This window comes from Protopterus annectens, chromosome 2.part1 (genome assembly GCF_019279795.1).
Source record: "Protopterus annectens isolate FY-2018-M chromosome 2.part1, PAN1.0, whole genome shotgun sequence".
NCBI classification, from domain to species: Eukaryota; Metazoa; Chordata; order Ceratodontiformes; family Protopteridae; genus Protopterus; species Protopterus annectens.
Genome location: NC_056729.1, coordinates 778,848,045 through 778,871,042, shown reverse-complemented (window position 1 = coordinate 778,871,042; position 22,998 = coordinate 778,848,045). Strand labels below are relative to the sequence as shown.

Here is a 22,998-nt window from a genome sequence, read left to right as displayed (position 1 = left end):
TTTGACTGGAAGGAGGACCAACCATTGGACTAACCAACCATCTGTTCCATGGTCAAGCCAAAAATTATGCCTCTTTCAGAAAACAAGCAGCATGCTCTAGAGACCTAAACCTTGTCACCACAATAAACAGAACATGCTGGAGGGATAGATTCCTGTCCCAGAGACTTCCCATTCACTGGAACAAACTACCTATCTATATCAAACAAAGCTCCTCATTAGTACTCTTCAAGAAAAATCTTGATGACTGGATGGGAGAAGAAATTCACCCCGGGAATTACTTCTGTGGCTCTGCTTGACAGTGGCACAGGAAAATAATTTTCTTGGGTGGTGAAAGCCAGGGTACCTTTTGGCTAGGCTTATATAGGCCCTAGGGCCAATAGCCTAATACCTACCTATGAACCTGAATGCCAGTTAAAATAAGTCCATAAAAGTCACTTTTCCCTCAGACACAGTAAAAACCACATTAAAACACTTTGCCAGCCACACAAAGTAAAATATACACTTTCTTCATAATAAAAATTGTTTTGGTCACTTTAAATGGCTTTTAAATGACAGGAAAAGGAGCTATTGTCTTGTGACAGCCCATTAAAACGCAAACTCCTAGCTTTAAAATAACTTTGCTGAAGAGGAAAGTATAATAAGCAAAACTATTAAATGGAAGTCTTTTTCCCCAAAGGGAACTTATCTGCTCAACAAAGGAGAAGCATAAGCCAACCGTTGATACTTGGAAAGCCTCACAGGAGCCTACTCTTCAGTGGCAGTAAAGCTCTGGGGAGATTGGTACCCAAACTTACCTTTTAGTCATCTTAGTTTGAGATGCCTGAGAATTTGGGCATGTGGAGGGTGTCCTGAAGCTTTGGAAGAGAGCTGGCTGTTCTATCCTTGACAGGATATAACCCATATAGTTAAGGCTACTGCAACTGTGATGAATATAATGAACATCAAAAATAGGCTTTCCAATTCTGAGAAGCTTTGATGGCAGGCAGGCACAGGGCAAAAAAATCACACTTAAAAATAATTCAAGACTAACTGCAGACTGTGCTTAACTTGCAAGAACCATGAACTGTAAACCTTTTTTCACCTCAGAAATAGGAGAAATCTGAATGTTTTCCAGACAGTCTGCATCTCTAGTATATCAAAATGACAAGACATATTGGGCATCATGTTAGAAGCTAACAGCCAATGGCATTCTCAATATCCTTGCCAAATAATCTGCTCTACTTCCTATCTACATTTGTCTTTTGAAGCACATCTACCAACAGTACTACTTCAGTGTAGTCAGAATACTGAAAAAATGCAAAAGACACTACCCATTTTTGTCTACATGACATGGATGTGTATGGTAAGACATTTAATGCTATCAGATGTAAAATGTAGGGATTAGTACTGCTGCTTCAGCAAACTATTTCTAAAACAAAAAGTACAACTGTTGGTATACCTTTTTTCCCACAGAATATGTGTAGTACAGATTCTACACATTTCCCATAAAGATGGCCAATAAGATTTGACACAACTGTTACTCGGCATGGATGGCACTGGGAAAAAAGTCAGCTAGATAGTGGACACATTTTAATTTAAAAGTGGAATGAAACCACATATATCACCTAAAAGTGGAACATGATATTCTGCTGAAGTAACTATACTGAACAAAAGGTACGCTGATGATGCTACTGCATAACTGATAATGTAAGGGTGATGCCACAGGGTACATAATATACATACAGTTTGACTACTGCAATGTCACATGGTTCATTAGAAATATCAGCTGACCTCAGTTCTACAAATTATTCACACATCTGTTAGCAGTTTGTCTTTTCCCATACTACATAGGTAAAAACAAACGTTTTGGTGATAAGGAAATGAAATTTAGGATGTTAAAAGCAGTTAAAATTATATGGACAATACAAGGCCTGGAACAGCAAATGCTCCATGGGTACTTGCAGCTCTACAATGATCCAGTCAAGTAGCCATAACCACATCCCTCCACATGTTTTTAACACTTTGTCATTACTGGTGTCAGACTGGAGAGTCCCTTCTTCCAATACATCTTCAGCTGTGATACGTGGATCTGATAATCACTGTGCAATATATTCTATTTGGCAAGCCTAGGAAACCACTACTAAAGTGATGAGCAAAACCCCAATAGAATTTCAAAGGTGGCAAATGAGTGCAAATCCTCTGACAGGCCCACAGTTTTCTAACAGCAATTAATACATCATGCTAACTTTAAACAAACAAGAGGAGCAGAAAGTTGTGTAGCTCTTCGTATTCATTAGCAGATGGACTTACAAAAGATACACTTCCACCACTGTTAATAGGTTCATGGCCACAAAGTAAACCCAGACTTCTGAATTTATAGCATTTTGCAGTCAGTAACACTTGGCCAACAAAAGCTTACATGGGGATGATGAATTAAAATGTTTCCTGTGTGGAATTTAACAAGTGTTGAATGTTGACTACAAGAATAGTTTTTTAAACAGAAATGTGCATAGTTCTGTTAGAAACATGTATACTAATGATTTGACATGTTGGAGGTTTCAAGAAAGGCAAAGATGGAGTAAGATCTTTGATGTATCACATCCTGTAATGCATGAAGACATAGCTTAGTGCAATTTGTTATCCTGGGCATTAATCAAGTGCAAGAAACTAATGCTTTGCTTGAAAGCACTGACTGCAGAATACACATAATCATAAGATTTTCAGATTGGTTAGTGACCTAGTTCCTACTAAACAACACAGTAAACATGTTTTTGTTCTTAAAAGTAGAACATATTATAAAGTTACAGTACCAAACCTTTTTGTTTACAGTTTTGAATTACACACATTATCCTGCATTCAAAAAATAAATCTAAAATTCCTTAGTGCAAATCTGTAACACTACTGTGCCATCTGTTATTTGACCACATGCTGACTGAAAGCATACTTAACATCACATACAAAGGGTGCATATATTTAATATGGTTTATCTTCCATCAAAATTAGATGGACTGTATCAAAGCACCAATGTTATCCTGAAATCACACTTACAGGCAATGGATTGTTCTTTATTCAACCTAAGCTCACATTTTATAAATAAGAAAGAAAGATAATTTAAAATAACCGTCAGTTACTCTGTATAAATGAATTTCCTAAAGAAAGATACTGGTCTCCATCTTGGCCTAAAATATTATGGAGAGTGAAGTTATAATGCCACTGGATATGGACTTTTGGGCACATTTTCTTGACTTTTGTTCAGTGACTGATTACATTTGAGTTTTGTTACAAAATCTACTGCTGCAGAGACCCTGGTGTTTTATCAGGCAACTGTACTATCGCAAATTTATAGAAGAGTTTTAATTCTTTGAATACTAAATGGAACAATGTCTGGCATGACACCATGGATTTCATGCATTCTGTACAAATAAAAATTACTATTGTCCATACTTGTCTTAGATACAGTCAAACATTTAGACACAAGCTTTTGAAATACCACTACTATCTGAATAGAAGGCCCATTTTCAATGGGATAAAAATACCCATTTGTCCTAAAAGTAAATTAGTATAGTAATCTGATGTCATGTTCCTGCAGGTTAATCACTAAACTGCTCACCACCTCCATAGGTAAAGCCTATTTGGTTGAGTACTGGAGAGTGAATGGGCAAATCTGGCTACAGTAACATGACCTTCCTTGTAGTTTGTCAATCTCAGCGCAAGTTACATTAGGTAGAGAGGACCATCCTCTTGCATAATCATAATGGGCATGAGAAGTTTATTTTATGCCAGGTTATAAAAAAATTCTCTCTGAAGGCTGACAACATGGCTATGGCTAAACACAAGTTGATTAAGTCAAACATCACAGAAGGATGTCCACTTAAGACATTACTAGTTCTTACTGAAGAAATATAAACACTGTACAAAATTTACTGAGTGGTACTTTGACTCAATCAGTCTAGAAAAACGAATAGTGAAGACCACAATTTTTTTTCTATCTTCTATAACAGAACACTTCCTGGAGTCATTGAATCATCCAAAATACTGAGAGGTAGAGTTCACAGATGTGGACGATGTGCAGCATGGTCCAACAGTTGACATCACTTATCTGATTTCTGCTACGACTGTTCTTTGAAACTGACACTCCTAATAGGGGGAGAGAGAGCAAGAAGAACAGAAAATGTTATGCAGAAGAAATATTTAAAAAATCAGCTGTCTAAATAAATAAGGGTCAAATTGGTAGTTGACAAAATTATTCTGTTAAATGTGGCAGTAATTTTTCATCTTGTAGAAAAAAGCATACTTATGTAAAACAGAAACTCATACAAAATCATGATACACAGCAATTTTCCAAATATGGATATAAACATATTACACATTCTTTTTCTGCACTATCCATCTTAATTTCAATGATTCTGATGACTTTAAAAAGACAAACCAATAAAATGTCAAAATGTAGGACACAAAAAAAAGATGTTAAGGTTATAAATTGCCAATAAGTTTCACAACTTGAGTCCTTGGTTTGATTCAACTCCCACTTTAGTAAGTCACTTAACCAGACCAGTCTGCCAGATTATCACCTTCAAGAGACATTTATGCTAAGTAGATTTTATTAGATTGGCAAATAAATTAAAAAGAAATACAGTCATTAGCTAAAAACATTCCTAGGTCATCATACATGAAAATTGGTATTCAAGGATGACTGTTGCAGCAATGGTAGTATTTCCACCTAGCAATCTTGGTTTTAGAATGAATTATAATCTTCTATTACAAATCCAAAATGCCAAGGGATGATGCTGAAGCAGACAGTGGGATTTTGGATGTAAATCCTTGACGAGACTAACAGCCGTACAGAATATTACATTCATAAAGTATTCTAAGAATTAAGCCAACATGAGAATAGAGAAAGGAAATTTTGCCAATATGGATGACGACCTGTAGGAGCACAGAAAATAGCCAACAGGGGTCTGGAATTTACTGGAGAAAACTGGCAAAGGAACAAAGTTATTTTTTTAAACAAGAAACATCTTTATTAAATTATCACTTCTGACATAGGTAATCAGACATTTATATAAATGAAAACAAACAATACTGACATGATCTTAGTTGCATTATACATCAAACTATATTGACATAATATTAGTTGCAAACCTACATCACTTATCTACTCAATCATCGTTAGTCAAACAGTACACAGCTCATTTAAATCCTGCGTTCTTTTAAACCTCATTCCTCCCCCTGTATGTATTGTTCCCACAGTTCCCATTTTTTTCTATGCAATTTGCCCCTCCCCCTTTCTGAATATCCCAATTCCATTTGTTTCATCTCTGTTCTATAATCACCATTTCTAAAGTAAATGATTTAGACTTTGATTTCCATTTTCTATTAATTGCTATTTTGGCAGTCATCATAATTAGACTCTGCAAGACCTTACTATGTCTAGGCAATTCTGATTACGTATCATAGCTCAGAAAAATCATTTCCCTAGTTACACAAATTTGCTCACCCAGTATTCTTTGATAGTGTAGTCTGCAGGGAATCTTTAGTGTCTGCCAACTCATTATAATCCCAGAAAATATGTTCCAAATTACCTATTTGTTCCCCATCACACCTCCAACATTTGCTGTTTACCAGAGGAAAATTTCTCTGGAGTCTACACAGGGTATAAAACTATGTAAAAAAATTCCCAAGAAAAAAATCCTAAATCTTCTACATTTTGTTGCATATTTGAGACACATGCATATATCTCACCATTGTTTCTTTATGAATTGCTTATCCAATCTCTCTTCCCAACCCTTTCTAACAAACTCTGATATTGTGCATTAATTTATATACTCTACTAATTATTCCTTTTTTAACAGCAGCTTCTGTTCTAAATTTTACTAAAAACTCTACCAGTGTTGCGCTTTTATTTAGGACCAGCTCTTTGCCTGTACTCTGATATGAATCCTTGACAGAGAAGGATTCTTGATAGGGAAGGTAATCTCTAACCTGCAGTCCAAATAAATTCTTGGCATCTTCTCTTCCCATAATATTACCTTTCCCTCTATAGTTATTTGCTCCCAGTACCTTGGTTCCTTCTGGTTTTCTCCAATAAATTCCAGCCCACTCTTGTCTATTGTCTGTATCTCTGTTTGCAGTCATCCCTATCGGAAGAATCTCCTTTCTCCCTTCCCTTGTTGGCTTAGTTCTTAGAATACCTTCTGCTACTTTATGAATATAATATTCTGTATAGTTATTATTCTCCTTAAGGATCTGCATCCAAAATCCCAACCTCTCCTCCTTTCTTGACCTTCCCTCTATTTCGTCATCCTCTCTTTCCACTTTGAATTATATCTTTCTGCTTGTGATATGTATAGGAGCCTAAACTGTATAGCTCTGAAATAGGCCTTCAAATCAGGTAATCTCAAACCACCTTGTTCTATTGGAAAGATCAGCTTATCTCACTTGACTCTTACCATCGTCCCCCTCTAAGTTAAATCCTTCAAGTCTTTATTAATTGCTTTCCACAACTTCTCTTCTGGTTGATAAAAATATGCCTGATGCGTATATAACTAAGGGGACTAACATTTCGACTGCTTGTATGTTGCAATCTATATCCATGCAACAGAGCTTCCAATTTCTTATTTTTTGTATTATCTTTTGTTTAGTCTCTTCCCACATATCCTTAACTGTCATAACAATCATTTTTAATCCATACTCCCAAGTACTTCATTTTATCATGTCTCCATAAATATGGGTATTGCTGAACCAATTTCTGTGTGGGTAAATAGTTTACAGCTATTGCCTTTGTTTTATCTTCATAAATTTTGTATCCCAAAAAAGACTTGAAACAGTCTCAAAATGTTCCACAACACTGAAATATCCTTTTCTGGTCTTATCAGGTATAAAAAATATCTGCCAGCTTTTCCTGACTACCATACCAATTATATCCTTGAATTTCTGAGTCCTTTATTTTCTTTGCCAAAGGTTATAAATATAATGCAAACAACAAAGGAGAAATAAAACACCCCATGCCTGGTTCCACTGCTCAAACAGAACAGAAAGGAATCCACCCACTTTATTGTTCATCTCTGATCCCTCAATATCTTCCTAATCAGCCTTATAATTTTATCAGGGCATACAAATGCTTCCATTGCCTTGCTCATAAAATCCCAGCTTACTCTGTTGAATGCTTTCTCTGCATCAAGACCCACCAAGAACAGTGATATTTTCTTACATTCTGTTTTCCTCTGGATCATCACTGTTCCATTAATGTTGTCAAATGTTTGCCTCCCCTGCACAAAAACCACAATGATACACATTTATCAACTCTAGCATTACCTTTCCCATTCTTTTAGCCTTTATAGACAAACACTTTATAATCATGGTTTAGAATTGAAATGGCTCTCTATAAAGCTTGATCTGATGGGGATTTACCCTCTTTAGGTATTACAGCTACCACCACTTTCTTTACCTCCTTTTAAAATAGCATTAAAACCTTCAAGATATGTATCAGTTTCTTCCCTCCTGGCTTCCAAACTTCCACAGGAATACCATCCATTCCTGGGGACTTCCTTGTGAATGGGTTATACATCACCATTTTTATCTCATTTCCTCCTATCCAAATGTTAATAATATGCCTCTAACCGTGGCATATTTAATTATTCCATAAACATTTTTCTGCGTTATACAAACTTGCATAATATTTCCAGAATATTTCTAGTACCTCTACATGCTCTCTGGTTATCTTCCTTGTTATAGGCTCACTAAGCTTGGTGAAAACCCTTTCTATTTTCAGTTGTCTGAGTCGTGCTAAATGTTTTTGTGCTCTGGAGTTATCAAACAGTTGCTTAACAGCAGTCTTTCTACACTCATGCACATCATTGAGGTAATCCCTTATTTTCTGTTTAGCATTTTGCAATTGCTCATCTTCTTGTTCTGTTCTTGTTACTTTTTAACTATATCTTTCTTCTATTTCCACCCCATTTTTAAACTCCACTTTAATTTTATCCCTCTCCCCAGCTATATTTTCAGAAGAAATTTCTATCTTTTCTAATACCTCCCAAATAATTTCCATTACCCATTCCTTAAATTCCTCTCTTTTTTAACAAACAGAGGAAAGCACCAGTGTCTCATTTTTATTTCATTATCCTACATTTTTATTTTAGTTATTATTGTGATCTGAAATAGTTATTGGATGTATATCAAAACTTTTAATTAAATGCAAGTATTTCTGTGAAATATGACTCCTGTCTGCCCTAGCCAGTTTTTGTACACTGGGGAATAATATGTAAATTCACTCAGAAAGCCTACTACTGAATTCACATTTTCTGTGCCAAATATTTTAAAAACCTTCTTCAAAAATGGACCCTCTTTTGTTATATTTCCCTTCTGGGTCCCCCAGATACATCCTCACTGTTGCAAATTAAATTCCATTCCCCACCTGTAATATTCTTTGCTGAAAGCTGATTTCTCAAAGATTTTTCTTAAGCTCCATTACAGCAGTTTTAGATGGAATATAAATATATTCCAGTGTAATCCTCCTCCCTTAACAGTAGCCCCTTAGTACTACAAATCTACCATTATCATCTTTTTTCCTCCTTCTATCGCCATTGGAGTTCCTCTTGCAATTGATGCAAGTAGTTCCCTTTTCTTTTATCCCACATATTCTGCTGAATAACCAACCTGAAATCCTTTCTTTATCAAATTTACACACTCATTTCTTTCCAAATGCGTCTCCTGTAGCATAGCTATCTGCACTCTGCATTTTTTAATATAGTTCACTACTCTTCTTTGTATATATCTGTGAGACCATTCACTTTTAAAGATAATACAGAAAGTGTCATTATGTTAAAAAGTTATTCCCACCAGTTGTAACAGTTTTTTTAAATGTCAAGTTTTCAGCTTTTGTGTTACATGCATACATAAAAATTTGGCAGGATGATCTTTTATACAGTTGTTTCTTATCATAACCACTTGAAACTATGTCACATATTACAAATGTTTTTTTTAGTGAAACCCCTCAAAAAACACACCCAACAACACACCGAAAACCTATTAACACTAACAGGAAAAATATGTACATCTTCAAATATTAAAGTTTAACCCTCCTAATAGTAACAATGGTCCCAGAATGACACACACACACACATGCACACAGATACTTAGATTAAGGTATAAGGAAGGTTATCCATGCTAAGACACACAGTACAGCCTATGCTTCTCTTCTACTAAGTGCTGTCTGTTTTTGTCTTATCTTTATTTCTCTCCTAGATTAGAAAAACACTTGAATGCTTTCAGAAAACATTGTATCCTAGCCATTGAAAGAAAAAAAATTCTGTTTTTATTGCCAATTATCAGAGTGTCTCCACAGATACATGAGAACCAGATACACAGTTGCCTCTACTATAAGCACTCATTTAATTGCTAGAGATTTTTTTTTTATATTAAATGTTATTTTTTTATTTGCTTCCCCTTAACTTGTTGCTGCATCAAGCCAAAGGCTGTAATTCAGTCATTCCCCTATGCAGATAAGCAAAAGCATATACATGTTTCTTGTATTATGCTCTTTTGTAGAGACTTTACTTCTCATTTTACACTGCAATGCCTACATTTCTTAAAACTGAACAAGAAGAAAGAAAGAAGGGAAAAAACAGGGACATGTGTTTACTTCAGTATCCTTATTACACTACAAAATAACAGAGAAAGTTTTACTTTATTGCATGCAGTTTATGTTATGCATTATAAAAATACTACAGTTAAGAACACAATTTTATTTTACTTACAGTTAACTCTTTCCTCCCTCTTCTCCTAAATGTTCTTCTAAACATTAATTATATGAAGCAGGGCATAAATTTGGAGTCCCCTACAAGTTTAACAAAGTAGAAAGAAGTCCAATATTTCTCAGTTTTCTTGTCCTGCCATGTTTCATTAATGCTTTGTAATCTCACATTTATTCATATTTGTCAATTTCTGAGTTGCTGGTTTTCTTCCTGTTGATGTCCATCTCCTATAACCAGTCCTTATTTCATTTCCAACATACTCCTGGTTCTTCTAGTAAACTCTTGTGCTTTTTTTCTCTTTTTCAAACATTTCCTTTGAAACATTGCAAAAGTTTTCACTGGCACAGTCTCTCTATAGGCTTTATTACCAGAAGAACAAGAAGCAGAATCTCCTCCTTTTTGTTGGACAACCTCAGCACGTTCTGAATCAGAAAATGATTTTTGACCCTCCAGGAAAGAATATTCTGAAAATAGCTGGATACAGCTGCATGCACCTCACACTTGCTTCTCAACATTCCCTGATTACTGGAAGTTATTCCTCTTATGCCTCGTGTACAGTGAGTAATCATTTCCACAAACACTCTACTGTCTCCTACTTTTAGTACTTTGTCCTTCTGTCAGAATCAACTCTTTCTCCTGGTAGGAATGCATCTTTACTATTAAGGGTCTAGGTGCCTTCTCATAGCCAGGTTTGGAGCATACACACAATGTGCCCTTTCAATTAACACCACCTGGTGTGGAATATCAGTCCAGTTGCTTGTTTGTGCTTTCATAAAGTTATAATAATAAAAATAAATAAACCTGTTCCAGCCCCCCCTGGTACAGCAGAAAATCTCAGGATTTCCCTATGTGCTTTGTCCTCGGACTTATTTTTTGAAACATCTCTTCTTGAGTAGTCTCATACTCAGCTAACCCCTTCTTCATTTCAACCACTAATTTTTGCAGTTCCATCACCTCATCTGAATATCTGTTTAAAGCTTTTTCCATTTTTTCCAGCCTTTTGTTATTTGAGTTGATATACTCCTTCAGTATTGCGTTTATTTTAATCAGCTCTGAGTACATTTTACTTATTTTTCCCTCTAGATTACTGCAGGTCATGTCTTGCACCAAAACTGGGGCTCGCACTGCTTTTTTGATGAACAGCTTCAGAGTTCTTTCCGGTCAGTGTTTTTTCACCCCACCTTTTGTGATTGATTTTCTTTCAGGTTTTCTGACTTTCTTTTCTGCTGGCATCCAGGTAGTGCACCTGTGACACCCGTGCCCTGGCTCAGCAATCAAGGAGCCTCAATCCTCACCATTAACACCAGTGAGGGGTGTCTCATATAGGTGGAAATGATAATAAATACACACATTAAAGCACAATTTCCCTTAAGAGCACACAGAGATTACAGTCAGTCTGAGGCTGGTCACTCCCTTGGTCTCCAATAAGACTCCCCACTGGCACAGCTCTGACATCACAGAAAAACACAGTAATATTTCTAGTTTCTAGCTATTTCTAAGAGAAAACACAAGTCTAAGATAAACTTACATATAGAGCAAGACAGTGCTGGTGAGTTGGATGGTCAAGACAAAAATGCTTAATGCTCTCTGATTCTCTCTGGTTTTTAAAATCACATTCCTGGTTCATATTACATTATTCTTCACACCTTCCTGGGTTCCGAGGCTAACAGAAACTACATTGACATTCTTCACCTCTGAGCAGAAACTACAGCAATAAAGGACATTTATGCTTGCAAATTCTAACATCAAAGGGTCACAACATGCTTTACTTGGTCAGTAGAGTGCACTGTTGTTACATTTTCTTTCCAGTTCCACATGTAACACTATTTTTACCATTTAAGACAACAAGCCTGTGGTGTACATTAATATTTACAGATGACAGAATTATCTCCAAAATTCTATCTGGCTAGACTGGCAGCCTTCATCCATCTTCACCCAATCTTCACACATCTCCCCTGCGGAGAACTCAAGCTAGTTTTTCAAGTGACCCTTGAGAAACGCTGCTTGAGGGAGTTAGGTCTATCTGAGTGTACCTTACCCCATTCTCTGTCTTGAGAGCCCACCTGCATTGGCATTGCTAATCCCACTACGGTGCTGCACAGACATATATGCTTGCAACCCCAGGCTCCATCTTAGCAACTTGGCATTTTGTTGGCTGGCTCTGTTTAACCATGTTAGGGGTTGTGATCTGTCATAACAGTGAATTTCATTCCATACAGATACGGCTGAAGTTTCTGCACTGCCCACACTATGGCTAGACATTCCTTTTCTACAGCTGCATAGCATTCCTCCCTGGGTTGGAGCCTACGACTGAGATAAACCACTGGGTGCTCTTCCCCCTCTGAAGAACTCTGGCTAAGTCCAGCCCCCACCCCATGGTTCAAAGCATCCACTTGCACAACAAATTCATTGGTGTAATCTGGACTGGCTAACACAGGGCGTCCTTCTCAAAGCTTCTTTAGGCTTCTGTAATGCCTGCTCACATGCTGGGGTCCACACTATCTTATCTGGCCTGTTCTTCCTTGTCAGGTCTGTGAGGAGAGCAGCTATGGTACTATAACTGGGGACAAACTTTCTGTAGTACCCTGCTGTCCATAAAAATGCCCTCACCTGCTATTTGGTAACAGGTGCAGGCTATGCCTGAATGACTTCCACTTTAGCAGGTTCTGGCCTTATCTTACCACTCCTTACTCTATCTCCTAGGTAGGCGAACCCTGACATACCCACCTGACATTTGCTCGGCTTAATGGTCAACCCTGCCCTCTGCAGTCTGCCCAGCACCTCCCTGACATGTTGAAAGTGCTCTTGCCAGGAATGGCTGTAGACTGCAATATCATCTAGGTAAGCAAGGGCAAACCCTCCTGCTCCTGTTAGGATATGATCTACCAGCCTCCGGAAAGTTGCTGGGGAATTCTTCATCCCAAAGGGCATCTTTGTGAACTCATACAAGCCAAAAGGAGTCACAAAGGCAGACTTCTCTCTAGCACTGGGAGTCAAGGGCACCTGCCAGTAATCCTTGGTAAGATCAATGTTTGTTAAGATGCTTAGTCCCACCTAGCTGCTCTAGGTACTCATCTGCCCTAGGCATGGGGTAAGCATCTGACTCTGTGTGACTATTTCATTTCCTGTAGTCCACACAGAACCTGATGCTGCCATCCTTCTTTGGCACCAGCACCACTGGGGAGACCCAGGGACTGTTGGACTCTTGAATCAATCCCTAGTTCCAACATCTCCTGTACCTCCTCCCTCAGGCACTCTATAAGGGGCCTGCCTAATAGGCCTTTGGGGTCCTGTATCCACCTGATGCTGCCCCAGTGGGTGCACCCTGGTTTCCCAGTGAACATGTTCCCAAATTCCTGCAACACTGCTCGGATTTCCCGAACCTGGGTAGGAGATAGCTGCTGGGACATTGCTACCCCTTCCACTGAGGTGTCAGCCCGAGCCTCACTAAGGAGATCAGTCACCAGATCTCCCTCAGACTCCTCCTGCAAGCCACTGCAAATGCTCAAAACAAGGGCCTCCCTTATCATGGCAATGTTTCATCATGTTAACATGGTACAATTTGTGCCCCTGTCTTCTGCCTAGCAGTTCCACCATGTAGTTAACATCACTTAGATTTCTTACCACCTTGTAGGGTCCCCTCCCAAGCTGCTTGCAGCTTGTTGTGTCTGACAGGAATGAAAACCATTACCGGCTCCCCCACAGCATACTCTCTAGCTCGGGCATTCCTGTCATACCACACCTTTTTCTGTTGTTGGGCTTCTGCCAGATTCTCCTGGACCCAGCCCATGAGTTCCCTGAGCCTTGCCCTGAGGTTTAGGACGTATGCCACAACAGACTCATTGTGAGACTTGCACTCACTGTCCCACTCATCTCAAATTAAATCTAGAGGTCCCCTCACTCTATGCCCATACAGCAACTCAAAGGGTGAAAAACCTGTGGATTCCTGGGGAACCTCTTTGTAAGCAAACAGATGGGGCAAAGATTTGTCCAACTCCCTCTTAAACTGATCTGCAAATGTCTGTAGCATGGCCTTGATTGTAGAGTTTAACCTCTCAACAAGACCATTAGTCTGGGGATGGTACGGGTTGGTCTTCATGTGTTTCATCCCACAGGACTTCCACAGACAAGCCAGCAGGTGTGACATGAAATTGCCACCTCTATTAGTCAGTATTTCTTTTGGGAAACCTACCCTGGTAAAAATATCTAACACATTTACCACCTTCTCTGCCTCAATGGAGGACAAAGCCATGGCCTCAGGGTATCATGTAGCATAATCCACTACCACTAGGATATACTTTTTCCCTGTGGAACTTGGGGTGCTCAGAGGACCCACAATATCCATAGCTACCCTCTGAAATGGCTCCTCAATAACAGGCAAAGGCATCAAAGCAGCTCTCACCCTGTCTCCTGCCTTGCCTACCTTTTGGAACTGCTCACAGGTCCTGCAGTACCCTGTTACATCTCTGGAAATTCCAACCAATAGAAGTTCTGCATAGTACACCTCTTTATATGTTTTATGCCCATATGACCTGCACAGGGAATATCATGGGCTATGGCTAGAAGCACCAGATGGTAGGCTCTAGGCACTACCAACTGCTGTACTCTCTTACCTTCTAGCCCTCCCCTCAAGGGTCCACTCTCGTATAGTAACCTTTTGTCCCAGTATACAGATTCCCCCTTTCCTTGAGAATCAGATGCCTCCCTAGCTACCTGCCTCAGGTCTTGCAATGTAGGGTCTGAGAGCAGAGCCTGTCTCAACTCTCTCCTTGTAAACCTTCCCAGCTCCCCTTCCACAGAAGTCTGACATCCTCCGACAGTGGTGCCTCACTGTCAGCCTGGGTACTACTACTCACCCCTGCCTATGCAAGTCACTCTGTCCCAGGGAACATCAGTACCCACAAGCAGCTGTGGCTCACCTTCAGTCTCACTGCTACCGGGTAGCTCCCTCCCTGAAGTAACCACCTCACCAGTCTTGACTTCAAGTATGCAGTCTGTCTGGGTCTCCCCCAGGCTACCAGACCCACATGCTTGTCTCCTAGCCTGACTGCGTGTAACTGCAGAAACACATGGTACTGCCTCATCCAAATCCTTCCCTATCAGGACATCTGCAGGATGGTAGTTTGGTACCCCTGTTGTCTCAAGACAACCTACTACTGGCATTTTGTCTTTCCCACTTACTGGCTCCCTCACCTTTTGTTCCCCACATTACCTCCCTGGACACCTGTATGCCACATGGCCCCACTGGCTGCATTCAAAACATTTAACCCTAGCTCCTGGACGTGTACCTGGACTAGTGGCTTCCCCTGCTACTGGCAGATTCTGTTGGGGCAGTCTGTGCTACCCACCATGGGTTCCTTTAGACCCATGAGCAGTACTGGGGGTCCCTTTCCTGTGCAGGGCTGCCCTGCCTGCCAGGTATAGGTCTCCCTTCTTCCCCAACTCATCTGAAGTGGCACATTGTCTATCACATAACCAGATCCTCATGTCCTTAGGCAAAGTGCTAAGGGCTTGTTCCCTCACCAAAAGGTCTGCCAGCCCTTCAAAAGTGGTGACCTGACATCCACTCACCCACTATGGAATTAAGTGCTCAGTTCAGCAACATATTCACACACACTTACATCTGCTTTGCGTCTATGCTCACAAAACGTTTTCCTATATGTTTCAGGTGTTCGCTTAAACAATTCTAACAAGTGATTTTTAACAGCAGTATAATCAAAATATGCATCAAACATTTTTGACAAAACAGTTACAGCTTTACCATGGAGTAAGGGGGTCAGGAACCGTACCCAGAGCCTTTGGTCAACACCATACTGTTTGCATACCCTCTCAAGCATATGAATGAAACTACCAAAATTATCACCCTCTTTAAACTGCGGAAGAAATTTACTGACCTTTTGTGGCTCTGGGGTCCAGTTACTCCCTTCCCCATTACCTCCATGACTCTAGCAAAGAGTCAGCATTCCCCTATCATGCTTCCTCTGCCACTCCTTTTCCTCGGCTTCCAGGCATAGCAGTTTCTCATTCTCCTCAGCCTGTAGACTCCTCAGTCTCTCAGCTGCTTCTATTTCCAAATGCCTGGCCTCCAACTCAAGTCTCTTTAGCTCCAGATGGATTTTTAAGTCCTCTGCAGAAAGGTTGAGCTGTCCATTCTCCGTGGGTATTATATTTCCACTGCCAGTCTGATTGTCCTCCTGGTTGCTGTTTTCTGATGCAGCTGTAACCAAGGCTGCAATCAGGTCTGCCTTAGTCAGGTTTCCATGCACCAGTCCCCTAGCCTGGCACATCACCAGCTGGCACCTTGTCAGCTTTCCATACTCCTCTGCCGACATGCTGCCTGCTCACCCTGACTAAGCTGATAAAAGAAATAAAACAATTGTGAGCTGAACTCTTGAGTATTCACTGCATGGCTGATTTAGAGTACAAAACACATTCAAAGCTCATTGTACACAAGCTACAGGAATTCACTCTACCCACACCACTACAAGCCAATTAGTATTTGCCAACCAATTAATAATGTGGTGTGGATATCCCACCACTGCCAAACAAATAATATGTGACACCCGTGCCCTGGCTTAGCAATCAAGGAGTCTCCATCCTCACCACTAACACCAGTGAGGGGCGTCTCATATAGGAGGAAAGGATAAATACACACAGTAAAGCGCAATTTCCTTTAAGAGCACAAAGAAATCACAGTCAGTCCGGGGCTGGTCGCTCCCTTGCTTTCCAGGTCCCCAATAAGACTCCCCACTGGCACAGCTCTGACATCACAGAAAAACACTTAGTCTAATCTTTCTAGCTTCTAGCTATTTCTAAGAGAAAACACAAGTCTAAGATAAACTTACATATAGAGCAAGACAGTGCTGGTGAGTTCGATGGTTAAGACAAAAATGCTTAATACTCTCTGATTCTCTCTGTTTTTAAAATCACATTCCTGGTTCACATTACATCATTCTTCACACTTCCCTGGGTTCCCAGGCTAACAGAAACTACATTTACATTCTTCACCTCTGGGCAGAAACCAGAGCATTAAAGGACATTTATGCATGCAAATTCTGGCCATTAACTCTGGCCTTAGAAAAATAGGATTTCCCACTCTAGACTAACTGGATCCGAGTCCTAACATCAAAGGGTCACAATATGCTTTACTTGGTCAGTTGAGTGCACTGTTACATTTTTTTCCAGTTCCACATGTAACACTATTTTTACCATTTAAGACCAGCAGCCTGTCGTTTACATTACTATTTACAGATGACAGAATTATCTCCAAAATTCTATCTGGCTAGGCTGGCAGCCTTCATCTGTCTTCACCCAATCTTCACAGCACCTATTAGCCAGTTACTGAAATTTCCCCAAAAAGACAATTTCACTGTCTATCTTTTCTGAGTTTCTGTTTTCACACATTGGGAGATGATATTAAGCTGTTACTCAGTGTGCAGCCAACTTTTAAGTCCAGTGAGACAGCCACTTTGATACAGCTTGTTTGAGGTAGATAGGTCCCCCCCTTTTCCTTTCTTGAATGGCATGGACACTGACTGGTATTCCTCAGGTACAATATATAAACCGATTGAAACTCTTCAATGAGGTGGAGTAGCTCCCCAGGATTCTGGCAATATGGGTAAAAGACTGGTAGTTGAGCAGAGTGGTACAACAGCTGACAGCACCTCTGACATACCTTTTTGCTACACTGCATCAGTGTGGAAAAATTTTTAAGAAGGTTTGCACACTACTCACTGTATCTGTTAACTCCTTCCATTCCAAGTAACTATAAGATATTTCAATGAAAGATCTTTAATGTTCATAGAATCCAATGGTTCAGATAAAGGTAAAGTTCACTTTTACAGCATAAAACTCAAATCCTAGGAAAGAAAGATAATGTTCTTTTTGTGGTCTACTGTAAAGAACCCTTCTAAAGAAGCTCTTAACAGAAAAGACGTTGTGTTACCTGACAAAATACAGGAGTCGGTGAACATACTTCAGAAAAATGAATCCTCAACTAAAGAATAATGCCTCAAACTTCAAGAAAATAATACAAAACCAAAATAAAACATGTTCACCAACACTTTAATCTCATGTTAAGTGTTTTTGTTTCAGCAGCAAAACTTCATAAGAACTAATGTAATCATATTCTACCTTTTTTATTTCATTGACCCTAATCAAATAAATTGGCAGTGCAATGAATTAATATATATGATTCATTTGACATTCATTTATTACTAAATTAAAGTAAAACTTTAAAATTGCTAACTGATAATCATTTAAATTATTTAATGTAAAATATGCATTAATTAAAAATGGTCTAAACATTTTAAACATAAAAAATCAATTCAAGTACAACAAAGATGCTAGAAATACGTATACTAAATACTTCCAGATACATCCTGTGCAAAAACTCAATATGTGGAACAAAAGTGCTTAATGTGAGATTAAAGTGTTGGTGAACTGCAAATGTGTATTATTTTGGTTCAACTAAAGAACACATTATTTTACCTAGGGGCAATACTAAGATGCTAAATTAGGGTTTCTTGGAGAATAGGTAGTGTGGTTAAATGATATAAAACTTAAAAGTGCAACATATATAGCAAAGAACTTGCATACATTTCCAGTACTTAAATTAAATGCACTTACAAGATATTCACACTGTGAATGCAGTTATATAATAGCGAAATGATGGCTTCAAAGTATCTAATCTTTTTGGTCTGATATACAAAGTATCCACACTGAAGATGTAGTAGCTGCTATGTGACTGTGATGAGCTGTGATAACAGCTTAACCAGTCTAACAGATCAAATAAAAGCTTCTAGCTTTAATGGCAGTTAAAATCCTTTTATTGTAGGAAAAGTTAAAATCTTCATGTCAAGTTAAAATCTTGATGTAGAATAAAACAGTCCCTATGTATTCCAAACTATAAGCGCTTTTGGTATCTTCTTCAGATTGTCTTTTGGTTCAACTAAAGAACATGTTACTTTACCTAGGGGCAATACTAAGATGCTAAATCAGGGTTTGCCAACCTTTTTCATACCAAGGCATCTTTAAAATTGGTGTTTGCCCAGAGCACTCACACTTCACTACACCATAATGAATGTTAAATGTACAGCAGAAAAATAATATTTGATTATGAGACGGTGTTGTTAGTTCAAGCTGGTACATTTGACAAACATTCCCATAACGCCAGAATAAACTGTCAACATTTTTTTACCACTAGATACAGTCTGATGTGCACTTTTTAATAAAATTTAATCTCATTTAGTTCTCATAAAAAACAACATATCCCCTCATGTCTCCCTTGTACCCTGTAAAGAGGGCAGATGATTTGCTGGAAAAGCTGAATGATTTTCCTGGTTAACTGTATGCTTTGCTGGAGGAAGATAACTGAATTAATAGAAGTTATATACTTACCATAACTTGGCATCTGTCTTGTCCAATTTCATTGTGCATCACTACTGGGTCTTCGGATCCCACTCGGCCATTTCTTCCAGACATACAGTCCGAGCCTCAAACTCTTCCTTCTCCCATAATGCCTCACTCCTTCTCCAACCCCTCAGATCAAGTTTGCTGCACTCTCAAAAAAAGATTTAGATTTATAATACTGGACAGATGAGAGAAAGTGACCAACTGGAGCCCAAACTAGGAACCTATGGGTTCCCTTATCCTCTATATCGCTCTCAGCTGCAAAAGGATGGGGGAAGGAGAGTGGGATACAATACATAATGAAACTGGACAACACAGATGCCAAGTTATGGTAAGTACATAACCTCTAATATGATGTCTATTTCATTATGCATCATGACTGGGTCAAAGTTCCCAGCTACATAAACCCTGGGAGGTCCTCAAGGAAGGATATGCCTGAGCATTGCAGAGTCAAAGGATGCTTTTTTTCTAGAAATAATGTCCAGCTTATAGTGAGATACAGAGTTATGATATTTGGACCAGGTTGCTGCAGCACAAATTTCATCACTACAGGTAGACACAGACCTGGTAGAGTGAGCCCTAACAGGATGGGGAAGTTACATGCCATGGTGGGAGTAGACCGTAGAAATACATCAGTAATCCTCTCTTAAAGATCATCTTGTTATGCCAATCAGCAAGGACTTGAAGACCAAGCAGATATCGCACCAGACCTCCAAGTGCCCTAGCCCAAGATGATACACATACCTTCTATGGGCATCCGATTAGGGAATCTTATGTCCACAAGAGGCACACATTTTCAAAAGAGAGTTTTGTACTTAGCATAACTTGGAATCTGTACTATCCAGTGTCGGGTCTAGGAACTGATGTCGGATCTGAGCCAGCAACTAAGAGGACAGCTCCTGAGGTTAAGCTCCTCCCCTTCCCAAGATCCATTGATACCCACAACCTTCATATTGAGTTTGCTGGAAAGAAGAAAGGAGGCAGTGAAGACTGCCTATAAAGATGAAAAAACTACTACTAAGATATACATCCCTATGAAACTCCCAAACCATCAGGAGGAGGGGGAAGGAGTGTGGGAATGTGAAGAATAATGACACTGGATAACACAGATTCCAAGTTATGGTAAGTACATAACTCTTTATCTGATGCTATCCATGTCATTATTGATCACGGATGTGTCAGAGTCCCCAGCTACTGTGAACCCTGGGAGGCCTCAGGAAAGGACATACCAGAGCAGAGAGGAACCAAAGGAAGCCCTGCACCTAGACACCAAGTCCACCTTATAATGCGTAACAAAGGTATGGAGGTTAGACCAAGTAGAAGCAGTGCAAATCTCATTGAAAGAAAGTTTCACCAAGAAGGCAGAGGATATGGCTACTGACCTAGTACAGTGAGCTTTAACTGGTTCGGAAAGCTCCAGGTCTCTGCTTTCGTAAATGTACAAAATGCAACTGGCTATCTAATGAGAAATAGATACCTTGAAAACTGCTTGACCTTTCTTAGCCTGATAGAAGGCAACAAAGAGCTGATCAGACTTCTTCAGGTGACGGGCCTTCTGTAAAACTTTGGGAATGAGGGGAGGTGGGGTGTTAAGCATATAGAAGTCCTGACGGCCAATCGTATACCAGAGCATCCCTGGGTGACTCCCCCGCTGGGGGGATCAGGGCAAAGTAGTTTCTGCATTTGTGGTTGTCCAGATAGGCAAAAAAATTGCAGCAAGGAAGATCCCAACAGTCAAATATCTGACGTGCCATTGACGGATTCAGGGACCACTTGTGAGGACTCAGGATAGATCTGCTCAGTTTGTCGGCTAACACACTGGAGCTGCCAGGAATGTGTGTTGCAAGAAGAAAGCGCCTGGAAGACATCACCCATTCCCACACTCTCATGGCCTCTCTGCACAGGGGATAAGACCGTGTTCTCCCCTTCTTGCTGATGTACCAGACCACCGCCATGTTGTCTGATTGAATTGCAACTGTCCAGACAGGGAGACTGTCCTGGAAGGCTTGCAACATTAGAAGGACTGCTCTCATCTCCAAGACATTTATGTGCAATTTGGTCTTTAAGGGGGACCATGTGCCTTGAACCGTCCTTCCCAGATAATGCCCCCCACCCCAAATGGGAGGTGTCAGTGGTCACTGTGGCCTGGGGTTGGGGAAGTCAGAAGGGTCTGCCTAGAAGGAGATCCTGAGCTTGGAGCCACCAAGCGATGTGACGTCTGCATACCTGAGAAATCCTGATGATTATGGACATGGGATGAAGGTGGGCTGACCACTGCACTGCCAGAGTCCACTGCAGAAATCTCACATATCTGGCAAGAGGCACTAACTGGATTGCTGCTGCCATTGAACCTAGCACTTGCAAGATGAAGTGGACCGTGGGACATTCCAGATTCAACAACTGATGGACCTGGTCCAGAATCATCTGGACTCTGCATAGAGGAAGTGCTAGAGTCTGACACCATGTCCAGAAAAACCCCAATAAACTCCAGGTTATGAAATGGGGCAAGGTGGAATTTGGGCACAATGACTGTTTTGCCTAGATCCTGAAAGAGACAGAGTGTAATCCATGGCCAATGTGAGTTGATGCCTTGTGGGGGCCGTGAGAAGCCATTAGTCCAGGTATGGGAAGACCGGGAAACCATGCAGTCAGAGATGAGCTGCTACGACTGCCATGGATTTGGTAAAAAAAATACCAGGGGGTCTGTGATGAGTTCAAAGGGCAGGGCTCTGAACTGATAATGATTGGACCCCAGCCAAAAGTGCAGGTATCTCCTGGAGCATCTGTCAATCTTGATGTGATAATATGTATCTTTGAGATCCACTGAGCACATCCAAATCATCCTTGTGCAGAAGAGGCAGAATGGACTGAACAGTGACCATCCGGAACTTCGACTTCTTGACCGACAAATTTAGCACACTGAGGTCCAGAATGGCATGTAGGTCCCCAGTTTTCTTGGGGTCCAAAAAGAAGCAAGAATAAGTTCTGACCCTCGTTGTCCTATCGGGAACTCCTGGATGGCTCTTTTTTTGAATGAGGTCTTGAACCTTGAAAAGGGCTCCCTTTTGCAGGGTGGAATGTCCGGGAGATAAGTTTGAGCTGGATTGGACTGAAAAAAGGGAATGAAGTAACCCCTGGAAACGATGTTTAACACCCACTGGTCTGAGGTAATACTTGTCCAGGCTAGTGGGTTGAGAGAGAGAAAACCCCTCGACTGCCTCCAGGGCAGGACAGCTGGGCAGTGCTTCAGGAGCTCTGAGAGGGCTTCTCAGAGAAAAGTTCCTGGGAGCCTTGGTTCTGTGGGCACCCTCTTCCTCTGGGGAGGCATCTTCTGTCAAACTCCCTTCCTCAGCCGGAGGAAGAGGATTCCTGTGGAGCATCCTGGAAGGAAGACTGAGACTTGCAGAACCAGAGTTTCTTACTACTCCTCTGATTTTTGGAAAAGGATCTTTGGGAAGTAGAGCACTCTGATCCCAACCATGGACAGTGTCTTTCCCACCTGCTCACTATGGGTTAAGGTTTCTTTGACCGAAGGGCCAAACAGTGTTGACCCATCAAAAGGGGCCTTACTGAATGACGCCTTGAAGGGTTCCGCAAATCCATGAAGCCAGGCATGATGCCTAATGGCAATGCCAGTGCCCACTGCTTGAGAGGTGGCCTCCACCGCATTAGAGATCAACCTCATCGAAGCATTAGCTAGGGAAGTCAGAGTAGACAGCTTTAGAGAGACCAATTTGAGACTCTCCAGAGGCAGCAACTCAGAAAGGGAAGTGGAGAGCTCTGATAAGTCCCATTGCAGCTGGGCAAAGTGTGCCATGTAGTTTGTTGCTCTCAGTCCAAATGTAGCTGAGGC

General features: G+C 40.4%; 1 protein-coding gene across 1 annotated transcript in view; it reads right to left on the bottom strand.

The window, feature by feature from the left end:
• Positions 1-333: 333 nt before the first annotated feature.
• Positions 334-22,998, bottom strand: part of CEP135 (centrosomal protein 135) — a 2,183,066-nt gene continuing 2,160,401 nt past the window's right edge. Inside the window, 1 exon segment of the mRNA XM_044062480.1 lies at positions 334-4,116. Coding sequence (XP_043918415.1) covers positions 4,089-4,116 — 28 coding nt within the window. The 3' untranslated portion in view covers positions 334-4,088.